This window comes from Camelus ferus, chromosome 34 (assembly GCF_009834535.1).
Source record: "Camelus ferus isolate YT-003-E chromosome 34, BCGSAC_Cfer_1.0, whole genome shotgun sequence".
NCBI classification, from domain to species: domain Eukaryota; kingdom Metazoa; phylum Chordata; class Mammalia; order Artiodactyla; family Camelidae; genus Camelus; species Camelus ferus.
The window spans coordinates 8,703,174-8,718,784 of NC_045729.1; the positions used below are offsets into that span (position 1 = coordinate 8,703,174).

The 15,611-nt window shown below is 38.0% G+C and overlaps 1 protein-coding gene across 5 annotated transcripts in view; it reads right to left on the minus strand.

Moving 5' to 3' along the window:
- The window catches only part of PDE3A (phosphodiesterase 3A), a 492,862-nt gene that overhangs the window by 210,469 nt on the left and 266,782 nt on the right, over nt 1-15,611 (minus strand). Inside the window, exon 1 of one of the 5 annotated variants that reach the window (XM_032473217.1) lies at nt 5,667-5,730. The exons of the other annotated variants lie outside the window; for them this stretch is intronic. Coding sequence (XP_032329108.1) covers nt 5,667-5,669 — 3 coding nt within the window. The 5' untranslated portion in view covers nt 5,670-5,730. Of the gene's footprint in view, nt 1-5,666; nt 5,731-15,611 lie in introns of those variants that run through there. 5 annotated transcript variants of the gene reach the window in all.

Here is a 15,611-nt window from a genome sequence, read left to right on the forward strand (position 1 = left end):
TTTCCCACTGAAATGATTTTGAAAGATGCATAATCATGCGTCTAAGGGTTTTCAAGTTTTAATTTCCAAACTGCTAGGTTTGACTACATTTTTTTCAAATTGCTAATGAACATAAACTTCAAAAGAATTGGCACCAAATTTTTAATCTTTTAACACACTGCAGTGCTGTTGACAAAATATTTCCATTTGTCCTCCAACTTTTCCACCACTTGGTGGGACTGTAGTTCCCGTCTCCCGGATGTTCAGTGAGGCCGTGTGAGGTCAGTGAAATGGATTCATAAGTGGCATGAATCACTACCAGGCTGAAGTGCTATGAGCCAATACTTGACTTACCCGGTTCTCTTGCCCTATGATTAGGGAAGCACATGTCAGGTGGAGCTTTCTTTGGAAGTAACCATGATAAGCATAGCCTTCCTGCCAAGCCACATGAATGTAAAAGTCTTTTTTGCTATAAGTCATTACGATTTTTGTGATTGTTGTTACTGCAACCCAACTTTGCCTACCCTGACTAATACACATACCTGGTTGTGATTCTACAGCACATGCTGGAAGTTTGAAAAAATAAATAAAAAAGAGAAACAACCTACATTAAATAATTTAAGGAGCCATTTTAATATGGAATCTGGAACGTCAGCAGTTAAATTCCATTTTGATTGAGAACTGCATGTCTGGAAATTTTCAAATGTCATATGAACTAAAGAATTAACAAGTGGTTTAATATTTAACAATAAATGAGAACAGTGGGAAGGGGGATGGGGGACCCAGAAGTGAGAAAGGCATCCCAATGGAGGCGCCAACCTAGGAAAAGTAAAGAAATGAGAAGACAATATTTCAGAGAATGGAAAATAGTTCCAAATGAAGCTACAGAGATTGGGAGGGCCTTGTACACAGTATCACATGGGAAGGGACAGGAAACACATGCTGTGAGACCTGGAAACACTAAATGCACTAAATGATCAGATCTAGAATTCTAAAAGGTTTCTCTCTGTAGTTTGATGGCAGGATTTGAAGAGAGGAATGAGTAGAAATAGGAGGGTGAGACGAGGTAAAAAGAAAAACTGGGAGGAACACATCACTCAACCTGAGTGACCACAGCTTACAGAATAAAATGCACCTCATTCTCTGCGGTACCAAAGGTCTTCCAACATCAAGGAATAGAGGCTAATTTTCAAGGCACCAGTCTCCAGCTTCAAGTTCAACTTCTGCCAAACACCAGTTGTACGATGTCCTGGTTTCTTTATCCACAAAATTCTACTTCTTAGGCTAATCTTCAAGATTTAAATAAAATAATAATATATGTAAATGCTTATTTTAGCAAAGTATCTGGCTCTCAGTAAGGGTTAACCAGTTAACCCAGTGCATTTTATGACTGGAACATAAGTAAGCCATTATTGCCTGATACCATATTTTTTCATTCTTCCTCTATTAAAGATGTTGCTTTTGACTGTCTTTCCCCAATATCCACCTCCTCAAATTCCACTCACCCTTCAGGATCCAACTCAAATACTATCCACTCCACAAAGATTTTTCTAAGTGAATGCTCCCCACCTCCCAGGAAATAATCTTTTCCAATTCTGAACTGTAACATATTTTGTAACTGCTCATGACACTTAAGTATAAACTATCTGCTGGATAAAAGGTAAATAAAATAAAGCTTATTTTTCTCAGCTACATTGTATCTTCCTCTAGCCAGCATTACTTCTTATCTATCTACGTATAGTTCCAATGGTATGTAGTTGTAATGCCTTGAATGTATGGACCTTCAGCGTTGAGTAATTTAAGGAATTAGATTCAGTTCTAACAAAACCTGATTAAATGTATTAGTATGATGTAGAATATTTTCACTCATGAAGTTCAGAAACAACAACTATTTCACAAAACTGGTAATTTTTCCCTTCCTTTCATCTATAAATAATCAAAGATTAGACAGTCTGAGTGACTATTCTAAGTTCCCATGGGATGTTGATGATAAAACCTAAAGGAAAATTCAAATCTCTGATGGAAAACCCCTAACTCCTATATTCCTGGAGCAGAAAGGGAAGAAAGTAAGTCTTCCACAGCTGGTCCAAGAGCATCCTTCACTCCCTTAGCCCTCAAGATGTCACCAGGTAGACAGGGATCCTTGTAAACAACTGGCCATCAAAAAACAGCTTCCCCCGCCCCAGATTTCACCAACAAATAAGCCTAGTGTTCCTTGATACCCTTTGTGTCTGCGTAGTAAACAAGCATTCAAGAAGTGTTGTGTAAGTGATGGGACTTATTGAGAAATAGGTTTGAACTTGAAAAGCAACCAGCCCAGTAGTTTGATCATTACATCCTGAAAAATACATGGCCTGGCCCAGGTCTCTTTGGTTAAGTGAGCAAATAAAAACCCAAAGGAACTCAGGGAACAGTTCCTACTAACTGCAACTTTTCTAAAACAGACTCTGACTTGTGAACTTTTTAATCTGAACCCCGTGAACTTTTGTAGAGCCGGCCCGAGCAACCTGTAGGATGATAGAGCCATCTCACCAATTTTTTTTTCCATTACAAATTACTCTGGAATGTAAGTCTTTTGGAAAGTAAAGCTTAAAAATGAAATCCTAAATAATCCCTGCAAAACACAAAAACCAGGCAGCATGACCGACACGACACATCACTTTAACTTTCCACACCTCACCACACACATTAACTCTTTCAAACGTCCCTCGTGTGGATTGTCCCCGGGACTCATGAGAGTCAAACCTTAGTCAGGTTTCTTGGGATCTGACACTGCACTACAGTTTTAAAAATTTTTCTTATTTGTATAGAGTGTCCAAATAACAACAATCAGAAACAACTAAGCAAACAAAAATTGATTTTGAAAGTATGTCCGAATAGGAAAATTATAGCTTACGTATAATTCTTTCAGCAAAAAAAAAAAAAAAAAAAAATGTTGTCACAAAGCAAAGTTCTATGAGATGATAGTGCTAGCTGTCTATCCAGATCTTTTCCAGGCTGACTTATGCAACATCCTGATGGTTAAAACTATTCTGTCATGGAAAATCTGTCTCTAGGGTCGGGGGTGGAGGAAGGGAGTCCCATTTTCTTTTTAAAGTTATAATTTGAAACAGACAGTTAAACAATACAATAAACTTCGTGTACTTTGCAAACACTTTGAATTATGTGCTGCAAGACTACAAGGTAAAGACAGAAATATGCATTTGAAAGTAAAAACTCAGCAGACGCCCCTTCTGCCCCACAGCACTTACCATACTGTAATACCAAAATATTTTGCTTTGCAAAATAAGCAGTCAACAATATTCAGTGATCTGAATATTTCCCAGTGTAATATATATACATCAAATAGAGTTTTTCTTTGGTTTTCTTCCAATGTTACTGGAAAAATTTAATAATTATTAAGAGATGAAGAAAAGAATCTGCCCTTTCATTAATGTAAAGACTCAATACCACTGGTCTAAGAAAACTTCATTCATGTTTCTCCTCTATTGACTAGAAGATAAGTTGATACAAACAGATGAAATTCATATTGCATGTCATATATGAATGATTTTTTTTAAACCCTCAGCACTTAATGATCTGATTCTGGGTGTGCATATATGAAAGTTAGGACAAAAATAAATGTAGAATACTAACTACTATATATAAAATAGATGAACAAAAAGGTCCTACTGTACAGCACAGGGAACTATATTCAATATCTTGTAATGGCCTATAATGAAAAAGAATATGAAAAGGAATATATATATATATAAATGAATCACTAGAAATTAATAATCATTGTAAATCAACTATACTTCAATAAATAAATAAATAAATATAAATTTAAAAAATAAGTGTAGAATATTTTTCCAATTTAGTCTTAAAACTTACTACTCTCAACCCCTTCCTTCCAAAACTACCCAAGATGGGCAAGGCTGTTAAAGTCCTATTATCATTTTAGGGGTGATTACAGAAAAATGACATTTTGAAACTACGGGAAGATTTCAAGTTTTTAACTTTTGAAGCAGACCTAAAGACAAAACATATTAAGTGACAAAAGAACCCAAGAATCAGGGGTGTGGCTCAGTGATTAAAAGCAGTTACTGAATTAGAAGCAAAGCACATCATGTCTGGACTGTAGCTGCATTAACAGGAAACAGGCTGACTCAGAACACAGCACACTGCATGTCCTATGTCACGAAGATATGACAGAAGGCTAAGTCACTCTAACATTTCTACATCATAATATATGTCCGAATGCACACTGCATTTATCTGCACTGCTTTTTAGATGAATGACTTTTGAACCAAATTTTCAAGCGCTAAGTGCAACATCAACATCTGAAAACAATTATTTCTGTGTATTCATATAACCTTGGAATGCTGAGAAATGTATTTGGCTTAAGACACAGAATAACAGCCACGACAACGCCGCCTTAACATTATATACAGCAGACCTCTTCAAGGGAGAAATTACTATGCGGTTAAAGCCTTATAGTAAACACTCAAAAGCAGGTTGTGCTGAAGATAAACGGACACTTTAGGAGGCCGAACACCCGTGGATAGTTAGCAGCTTCCTTATAAGAGAAATCTGAGTAACTTGCTGAACTCTGGAGAAAATGAAACAAATTCCTTCTCACAACTTGCTCTGCTTCCCAGAGCAGGAAGCCTTCTTTGCTGATGGAATCAGCTGTAGGAGAACTTGAGGAAAGTCTCCATGTGAGCAATACCCTTGTGCGGGTCCACTTTGCAAGACAGTTATGATAAAGTAATTACCTGTTTGACTGGTAGTCTTATTGGCAAAAACAGTCCTTTTTCTTTACATAAAAGGGGGTTAGCTAAAACCGAAAAAAAAAAAAAAAAGCTTTAATCAAAGCAACAGGGTGCTCGTCCTCAATTTAGTTCATTTCAAATGTCCACCCTGATAAAATGGGAGCTGTGTGAATGAGTTCAAATCTCTAGTCTCTACAGTAAGCCAACCACCTATACAGTTAGCAGCATATGCTGAGGACACAATCAATATCTGTTGAATAAATGAGTGAAGGCTGAGTCAAGTACAACACTGGCTGGGACAAAATTTCTCTACTTCATAGCAAAATTGGAAAAATAAGGCCGGAAATTTCATCACGAGCCACCCATCCATTTGCAGTATTAAAGCCGATTTCCCTTGCCTCGCCCAACACTCTCCATCTCTGTTCACAAAGTCCAGACCTAGAGTCAACACACAAAGGAATCACATAACCTCCAGCTCAAAAAAAAGAAAAGAAAGAAAGAAAGAAAAAAAAGTCATATATTTCATCCAGCACCCCAGGCAGAAAAGAAAGAAAAAGGAGAAAAGAGTAAAGTTGCAAGAACTGTAATTACAAGAGGAAAGATTAAAAATGATTTCATCCATCCTGCAAAGAAAAGCACTATTCTAAGGGAAAAGCTTCCTCAATTGTGTTTAATCCTAAACCTTGCTAGGGCTGGAAGTGAGGGTTAACTTGTAATTATATACAAAAAGTTTGGGTACTGCATATAGAATCTGGAGAACCAGTTGTCTTCAAATATGTACGGGATCTTTACTGAGAATTTAAGCCACTCTTGGTCTCAACCGACTTCATTCTTCCCTTTATGATAGAAAAAGATATTTTTTGCAAAATGCCCTGAGCCCCTACGATGTGTGTGTCGCGGAACTCAGAACAAGCAGAGTACGGAGGCACTTACCATCCTCGGAGAACAAAGGTGACTAGAAACCAAATCCCAGAGATGAAATCACACAGCTCTCCTGATAAATTCTCAGCTCCTCTGACTAAATATTTCCCTCCTTAATCCAAGACACTATAACTGTCAGTCATTTTTGGTCTGTTTTTTCAATATGAAAAGTCTGACTTCAGCACCATAAAAGTCTTGGGAAAAACCATTTTTGAACACTGGTGGGCTCAGGGGACTGATGATGGACTATGAACCTTTCAACCCTAAAACGGTTTCTTGGGAACAGAAAGGAGCCTATTTTTTTCCGTCTAACCCTCCTGCGCGCCCCCATTCTCCCAGGTGGTGCTGAAGCATCCGGCAGGGGCTGGCTGTCGGCATCTCTCTGTGCAACATCCCAGAGAGTCTTCTGAAGGATCAGGGCAGACCAAGCGAGAAATCTGTCCAACCCAAGGCTTAAGAAAATTTGCATAGAATTCCCTGGGGATTTGGTTAAAATGCAGATTTTGATTCAGTCATGGAGTGTGGGAACCCGGAGTCTGTATTTCTACCAGCTCCCAGGTAATTCTGATGCTGCCGCTGACCCACAGATCTACCTCTGAGGAGCCAGGTTCTAACCCACTTTCACTGATGTCATTTTATTGGAGGGACACCACGAAAATTCCTCTGCACTAAAAAACCCCAATCTTGCCCAATACCAGAAATACACACAAACACACACACACACAAAGTGGGAGGAAACATTCCAGGTTATCTTCTTTCACTCATTTGCCCAGATCCAGCACTGCATTGTACCAAGAGTGGGTACCCCACTGCTGGGGTCTGAAATCTGCCCCTTTCTAGCTTTGCACCTTCACTACGATATAAAAGCACCTGCACGGTTCTCATGTGATCCTTACAACAGCTGTGAGCGGAGCGGAGAAGATGAATACAATGGCTATGTCAGAAAAGGAGAAAACAGATCGGTCAAGTTAAGCAACCTATTCATGGCATCTCATAACTAGTAGGAGTCAGATCCAGGAATCATATTCAGATCTGGGGACCCAACCACCACGTCTAGAGTCTCTCCACTGTAATATACCATCTAGCTGTTTCAGTTACCTTTCATATCACACATCCCCACCCCGACTCCCCACTGCCTACCAGACAACTTTCCTTTGATGTTTATTTCCCTACTGTTCCCCTACTTGTAGAACAAACAAACAAACAAAGGAGTGTCAATATCGTATGGGCTGGTTTGGAGTTTGCTGTCTCAGAATAAGTCACATCGTAAATGATTTGTTATCATCTGGAAGAGATGCCTGGATTCTGCTGGGTGACAGAGCTGAATCGAAGAGAAGAATTAGGATTCTCAAGGTTTGATTCAACAGCAGGGTGATGTTTTTGATCAACCTGATACAACCACTAGTCACAGATCATCAGTGTCAATACCTGAAAATGCCCCACCATCAGGGCTCTCACACTGACTTACCGGTAACAGGGAATGCAAATGGGATATTGCTCTGGCAGAGTGAGAAGTGAGCGAGCGGTACCGCCTGCCTATCAGGCAATTCTCACACGGAAGTTCTCCCTGGAGCATGTGTCCAACAGCCCAGGCCCTTTCTGTTCTGTTTGCTACTGCACCCCACCCAGCACCCAGAGGAGTCCCCTGTGTGTGTAGCAGGTGCTCCATAAACATTCTTTAAATCAAATGAAGAACCTGAAGTCTTATTATAATACACAGTATAATAAATGTTCAATGTTAAGACAATACACAGTGTAATAAATGTGACAAAATGTTAAAATACTCTTCTCTCTTTGCCATTAATGTGAACTAATAATTGCTGTAAAAATTTTCATCCTTTGGACAACTTTTAATTTCTGATGTTCCTTTAGATCTTGGCTCAATCAGAATTTCATGAACAAAGTCTATTATAGGCTCTTCATAACACAATGTACCTCTCCTTCTTAAACATCATATTTTATATGTACTTGCTTTACCCGTGTTTACCACCGGGCTACACTCTCTCAGAACAGGGGTTGAGTCTGTTTTTGCTCACAACTGTATCCATTGTCCCCGCCTGCTCATGAGCCTTACCAGGTCTAGGAGTTACTAAAAACTAGCAAATATTTTCTAAACACCATTCTAAACAGCCTCTCTGGCCCTCCTCCCACCCCATAAAGAGAGGAGTAGAGGCTTCTTCAATACTTCCTACGGAGGCACAATACACCACACCAATTCAAAGCTTCCAGGGAATTTCGATGGTAACAAATTATAAACTCACAACATTACAAATCCATGCTCCCCTCCTGGTCCACAGACGATTTGGGGCACACGCCTTAGTCATGAGCAAGAATGGGTAACAGATAGTAAAGGCTAGAATAAGAGATAAACTCAGCTGAAATGTACAAAAAGGAAAAGGTCACTTCAACATTCAATAGTCCTTTCGCCGATTTAACAAATCAACAAAGATTATGTACTTTCTTGATATTTTACAAGAATATCAATGTTGTACATTATTTTTACCAACGAGGGAAACTTGAACCCCCTGCATGAGACACAATGAGTCTAGGGAAGAATAAATCAAATTTGGGTTAAATGAGAACTAAGCCCAGTGTGAAAAAAAATAACTGACCACTCCATTTTTCTACAAGCAATTCTTACTCAGTGCTGGTCAGAGTGGAGGAAGACAATGGTACTTACAGCATCTCGACCATCTAGGAATTTTACCTATGCGTGCTCTGTCCCCAAAACCCATCAACGAAAACTTTGATTATCTGTTAGATCAGAAAACAGGAAACAGTCTATAAACAATGAATTGAAGGCAAAAATTGTGACAGAGAAGGCATAGATTTTATCTATGTAGATTCAGAAACCTTTCTTTCCAGGAGCCACTCACCTAAATCTCTTTCCAGTACCCCCTACTTTTCTCAATCTTACTAAAATTACACTTTGTGCATTTATTTTCTTTGATTTTTAATGCTGTTCCTAGAATTCTGACATTGAAATATGGTACAGTATTTATTAAAAGTTTGCTTAATTGGGTTTTAAAAACCAAATAATTAAACAATTTAAATAATTAGAAACTAAATAAATTGGAAATAAACAGCTATCTTGAGAAAGCCATGTTGTTTGTCAGAATTTTCATAATATAATTTTGTAAGTCATCCTTCATATAGAGACTTCCCCCCAAGCAGAACCAGAAGGTAATAGCACATATCACCACAACTGATAAAATCTCTAAGGCTGTACACCACTTTCGCATCCTATATATTTCAACCTTTCTTTCCTACTTCATCATGGATCCTCAGAATTGCATGCTTGCCTCTTCTAATATTAAGAATACAAAATCTCCAGTTTTCCTAAGGCCCAAGGTTTCTGGTCTATCAACTGTGGCCCCCACTCTCTCCTCCTCCTTAATAAGAGTCCCAATTTGTTGCAGCATCTACACCTCTCTCATGTAACCCAAGTGTCACAGGTCATCTGTGTCCTGCCAAAGGTCAGACTGGTCAGGGAGCCATCCCGTTGCCCTTTGCACAGAATGTTTCAAAGAACATTATCCAAACCAGTAAGATAAAAGGATGACTTCTGGGGGCTGCTGGGAAAGTTCCACCTCATCCTCCCCCATCCTCATGATGTGTGGATATGAGGCCCAGAAACGCTTCAGCTACCTGGCTACCCACCAGAGGGGGGCAAAGTCAGGGAATTCCAGGGAAAATGGAACCAGAGCTCCTGGATGAAGCCAACCCTGAGAACTTCCAGACTTCCATCTGTGACATAATATATATTTCTGTTAATATCCCATATATCATTTTTGCGTTTTCTACCTCCTGTACACAAAAGCATACGAAAAGATACATTTTAATTCTTTCATAACCTTTCACCTAAACTTCAAAAACAATTTTAACTAGCAAACAGCATAGTACCAAACTGAATATTGCTTTCAAAACATACTGTAGGGTTTTTTTTTTTTTAATGTCGTTTAGAAAAGTAGGTTAAATAAACCAAGGAATTGGCCATCTGAATTTTTATAACATGGAAAAAGGGAAGAAGAGAAAATAATTTGAGCTCTTCCCCTTTTTTTAAAGAAATTTCCCACCATCTCATATAACCCCAGAAACACAGTGAGAATTCAATAAATGTTTGCAGAGTAAATTTTTGGCTTTTTGTCACAGAAAAAAAGTACCTAAGTATCTGGTGTGCTGGGAAATTGGATAAATCCACATTTGTATTTAACCACCTTAGGCCTTAGCTTGCACATCTGTAAATTAAAACAACTTTTCTAGGTTCAAATGCTTTATCAACATTGGCGCTCATCACTGCTTTTCACAAAAAAAAATTTGCTAAAAAAAAAAAAAAAGATAACGATGCTCCTAAATGACTATGATATTGTTTTATTTTGGGGGGAGGAGGTAATTTGGTTTATTTTTAGAGGAAGTACTGGGGATTGAACCCAGGACCTTGTGTATGCTAAGCATGTGCTCTACCACTTTGCTATACCCACCCCTGCCTAAGTGATTATGTATTTTTAAAGTGCTTATAGATTAAAAAATACCTGAAGTCAGATTACCAGGACACATAATTTCATTTGTCTTAAAATTTTGCTTTAATTCTCAGCAGACAGCAAGTTATGAATGCCACAGCCACTGCATAATGTATATTAAACTGCTGTATAAAATGGAAACATTTTCTTTCAAAAGATGTATATACAACGGAAAAGATAAGCCACATAGATTATCTCTGATTTCATGATTTCCCTTAGTTTATGTTCTTCAATTAAATTTCAAGGAATTGAAATATAATCTAACATCATGGAAAATTTAGGCATATTATAGCTACCTGTATGTGTTCTGTTTTATTTTTCCCTGACCAGTCACTATCCGACTGGCACAGTGTCCTAACACTTAGCTTATGTGATTTAAAATCAGCCTCACAGCAACTCAAATATCCTCATCTTAAACAGAAAGAAATATTTTCAGAAAGACTAAATTACTTTATGGTCATGGAGGGAGAAAAAAATCTTTCCCCTCCAACACTGTATACAAAATCCTCATCCTCTCAGATGATAAGATCTTTTTTACCCCACAAGAACCAACATGGCAGAATAAGATTTCCATGAACCACAAAAATATCATCTATCACCCTATATGGAGAAACTATTTTCAGAAATTAAAACTTGTGGTTCACTTATTTTGTTTATAGGAGCCTGGTGCCTTATGCGTGCAGAGCTAGTCTTAGCTCTATAGAGAATCCCCCAGTAGCCTCATTTTATTTTCAAAACGTAAAATCAATCTACCTGTTTTAGATGAAATCAGAGAATGGCCAACAAACAAATAAGCAAACTTTTATATGAGGGTTGGTAATGCAGATGGGCAGACGTTTCCCTCCACGCGTGAGACAGTCCAAGGGAGATATTATTACTGAGAACTAAAAAGATAGAATAGAGATGCAAAAAAAAAAAAAATCTTCCAATGAATCCAGAATATTTAAGTGTTGCGGGACAAGCACAGCACAGGATGAGCGCTTGGAGTCAGGGAGTAAAATCTGCTTCTGTCCTGGACAAAAACATCAGTATAAGGTAGTTTTCCCACTAAGCTTAACCCGCTCTTACAGCAACAATACCAGAACGGCCAGAAATATTACCTTCACTGCAACATAATTCTTTCAAGAAAATGTATGTATGTATCAATGCATGCATGTATCTATCTACCTACCTACCTACCTGCCTCTATAAAGTAGGGAATGGAGGTGCCCAAGGACTCAAAGCAGCCAGTGTTTATATATATATATGTATGTGTGTATGTGTGTGTGTGTGTGTGTGTGTGTGTGTGTGTATATATATATATATATATATATATATATATATATGGCAGGGACCTATTTATTTCAAAATATGATATTTTATTTTATTTTTTTAATGGAGGTCCTGAGGATAGAACCCAGGACCTTACGCATGCAAAGCACAAGCTCTACCACTGAGCTATTAACCCTCCACACACTCAAAATACCCCAAATGAGAGTAAAATGTGAAGTTGCTCTGAGTAGCCCACTTCATGGTTTTGCAGGTCCTCCTTTCAGGGTTTGACTTTTGCTCTCATGTAGTAAAATAACGCACCCTGACGCCAAAACAAAGGATGACAAATTTGGGTCATTTATCTCTAAAACAAAATGGACAATTTTTCTTTCCAACAAAAGAATATCTTGCTAAAATGCAGAAGCTCATGTGAGGCACGGTGTGTGTTAAGAACTAGGGGATTATGTCAATTTAGGATGAACAAAAACTTCCTTGATTCAAAAAAAAATCTGCTTAAAGGATCTAGTTTGTGAATTTGCTACACCAAGAACCAGGAGCGCTTCCTTCCTCCCAGAAGAGGTACCTGACGAAGCATTTACCTGACACGCTCAAAGTGTTGCTGAATAGAGACATCTTTGTAGGGGTCCCAGCGTATGTGGGCATGAACTGATGCATTAGGAGAGGCAGCAAAAACACAAACCAGATAAGGATCTTCTCATTGTGCATCTAAATGTTAGTAGTAAAAGTTTCCAATTATATTCTTTTTACTCATTAATCATTGGTAATAAGTAGCATCTTCTAAATTTGAAGCAAGAGCACCCGCTTCTATTTTATATATTTTAAAGAAGTTTTGGGTTTTTTTTTTTCATTTTTATATTCTTTTTCATTATAGGTTACTATAAGATATTGAATATAGTTTGCCTGTGCTATACAGTATAAATGTGTTCATCTATTTTATATATAGTAATTCGTATCTGCAGATCTTGAACTCCCAATTTATTCCTCCCCCTATTCCCCTCCCCCAAACCGTAAGTTTGTTTTCTATGTCTTTGAGTCTGTTTCTGTTTTGTAAATAAGTTCATTTGTGTCATTTTTCTGGATTCCACATGTAAGTGATACAGTATTTTTGTTTCTCTTTCTAGCTTACTTCACTTAGAATGACAGTCTCCAAGTCCATCCATGTTGCTGCAAATGGCATTAGTTTATTCTTTTTATGGCTGAGTAGTATTCCACCATATATATATACTACAACTTCTTTATCCACTCATTTGTCAATGGACATTTAGATTATTTCCATGTCTTGGCTATTGAATATAGTGCTGCTATGAACATTGAGATGTGTGTATCTTTCAAATTAGAGTTCCCTCCAGATATATGCCCACAAGTAGGATTGCTGGATCATATTAAAGAAGTTTTCAGAACCTTTGCCCAAGGTAACAGAGTAACTACATGGTATCAGTGTCAGGTTTACCTTCAGGCCATTTTCCCCGAGCATCAGGACAATAAGGTGTCCCAAATTCCTCTCAGTGTATTTTTACAGTCCTTTAAACAGTAACACATAAGTGTTTTCTGTTCCTTTTCAGATAATTTTCTCTTTTCATAAAGAAGAAATAAAAGCAGGTGTGGAGAGTAGCTTGGCAGTTAACTACACTTGGAATTAACAGGCCCTGTTACTGTTTATCTCTGGGACAGACATGGAAATTTCCCAGACTATAATGATGGTCAGGCCCATTAGAGGGAGCTACATGGTATATTAGTTTCAGGACATGGGATTCAGATGAGCCACTGACAGAAAACGCAAGTGATCCAAGGATACTAATGCAGCGTATGGAATACTTCAAGCCTCTTGGATCTTGACTCCAAAGCACCAGTCGATCACAGTATCACCTGCATGGCCAAAAGCCATTTGTGCCCACTATTCTTTGTTAGAGCTTAAACAGGAGACGACTCTCGGGGCATCCGTTCTTACAAAAGCAGCGCTGTAAATAATTTATCAGGTTTGGAACACCTGGATGTTCACTGACGGTTTCCTGGCAGCTTCTGCTGCTCTTCCAACTATGCAAGAAGATGCCCCCAGGTTAAGTGTACACAGAAGGAATCCAAAGTGATGTGGGAATGAGTGGCGTGAGCAGTCCAAATCTTGATATACAAGAATTATATTAGTAAGCAGTTCAACCTGTATGAAATGTTTAAATATCTAGAAAACAAATTTCTTAAACTAGTAGCTTTTTTTTGTTTCCATATTTGAAATGATTTAATCCCATTCTGCTCTCCAAACCCTGAAATCAGACTTTGTGTTAAAGATTAAATACATGCTCACATCAGCTTCCAAAGCAATCAGATTCTGCTTTTTCCTGAAGACAGTTAGTTGGTGTTTAAGCAAAATAACATCTTCCTAAACATCACATAAACTTTTCCATTTAGGGAAAAAAATAGATTCTTGATACTAGCCAAGGCATTGTATTAAAAATTTCAAAATGAATCACACTATCACTTCTCCAAAGGTTTTAGTAATCTCTAGTTTTCTGTTTCTTTAACTTTCTTGAAGGTGAAAGTTGCCCAGTTTAAAAATAAGTAGCTGGAGGACAAATAAATTGTCCACGGAGTCCTCATTATCGTATATACGCATGCTAAAATTATCTTGTGATTCCATCAGAATTTTAACTAACGACTTAACATATTGTGATGATTTAAATAACCACTTCCTTTTACCCTTTGAGGACAAGCTGTTGTTGACATCACTTTTTAAAAAATAATTTATCCTGCACCATGCACTATGCTACATACTTTTCATTCAGCATCTCTAATTCTTACCCAAAGACTGCAGTAAAGACATTATAACCGTGTTACGTTTTATAAATGAAGAAACCAGGGCTTTGGGAGTTTAAATGATTTGCTCCAAGGCCACAATTCTAGTAACAAGTAGAGCCGAGATTGAGTCCAGTTCTGTCTCAATCCAAGGCCACGTGAAAACCCACACCTCAGCCATGCTACCATCCCACTATGCATTTATATAGGCACAAACATGCACATTACCCCTCATCATTTGAGTCCCTAAACTGGAGTCACAAATACTAACAATGATATGTCCTTCTCCAAGTTTTGAAATTTTTGTCTTATAGACTTTTTAATGGCTGATTAGATCAGAGGTTGCCAACTTGCTTGATTACTGCACACGGGGTATGATCACCCGATTTTCTGGGAAAAGCACCAGACCACACCACTAAAAAAGCTGGACCATGACCCGGCCACTGAGTATCTGAATGTTCTGGAGCAAGTCACCCAGTTACTCTACGACAGATGTCTCTGATTCACAAACGACATCTATAATCACCCTCGAGGTGTCCACAGCTGTGTTCATGATCCGGAAAGCACACCTCACACTTCACACAACAGCCCTCTCAGAAGCCACCATCAGGACAGAGAACATGCATTCCAATATTAGCATGGTGTGTTGTTGCAGGTCCCACAGAACTGAAAAATGCTAGAGGCCCTTTGTGACAATGCGGATGAGGATAAAATATGTGAGAATTCAGTGGTTTGTTTTAAAAAATGAAAAATGACACTAAGGGCATCGTTTATGGAAAGCCATTCATAGCCTCTGAGGTCAGAAAATTCCAATCTTAGATTTATGTTTGACTATGTTTTCAAACCACATGCAATAGATGGGTTTTTAAAAATGCAGGGTCAATACTGGTTGGCTGCAATGTCAACTGATTTGATTTTCTTCTGTCAGGGGCAAATACTTCAGGATAAAATGTCAGAAAACTTATTTTGGTTTCAAAAGTTGTAAATGCTTATTCTTTCCCAAAGGTCAGATATTGTAATGAAACTTGAAAGATAATGAAACAGCACGCTAAGCCACATATATTTTAATTTTCAAACCCTGTCTAAGCAGTCGAGTCATCTTAGAGGAGTTCCTCTTATTAAGTGTAATGTTCTCTTGAAATGTTTTTGTACAAATATGTTTACTGGAGGAAAGTGATACTAGCGAACGGTTAAATACCATATGCTACAAGTCATGGAAAAAAGAAGAGTTTAACTACAGTTCACATAAAACTGAGACCTCAAAGGAAGGTTATTTTGAAAATGTACACAAATAAAATTTAAAAACATTTGGGGGCATCTTGGAGTTCAAGTCTACAACATAAGCCAAGATGCAGCAGGGCTGGTATTTGGATGCTGC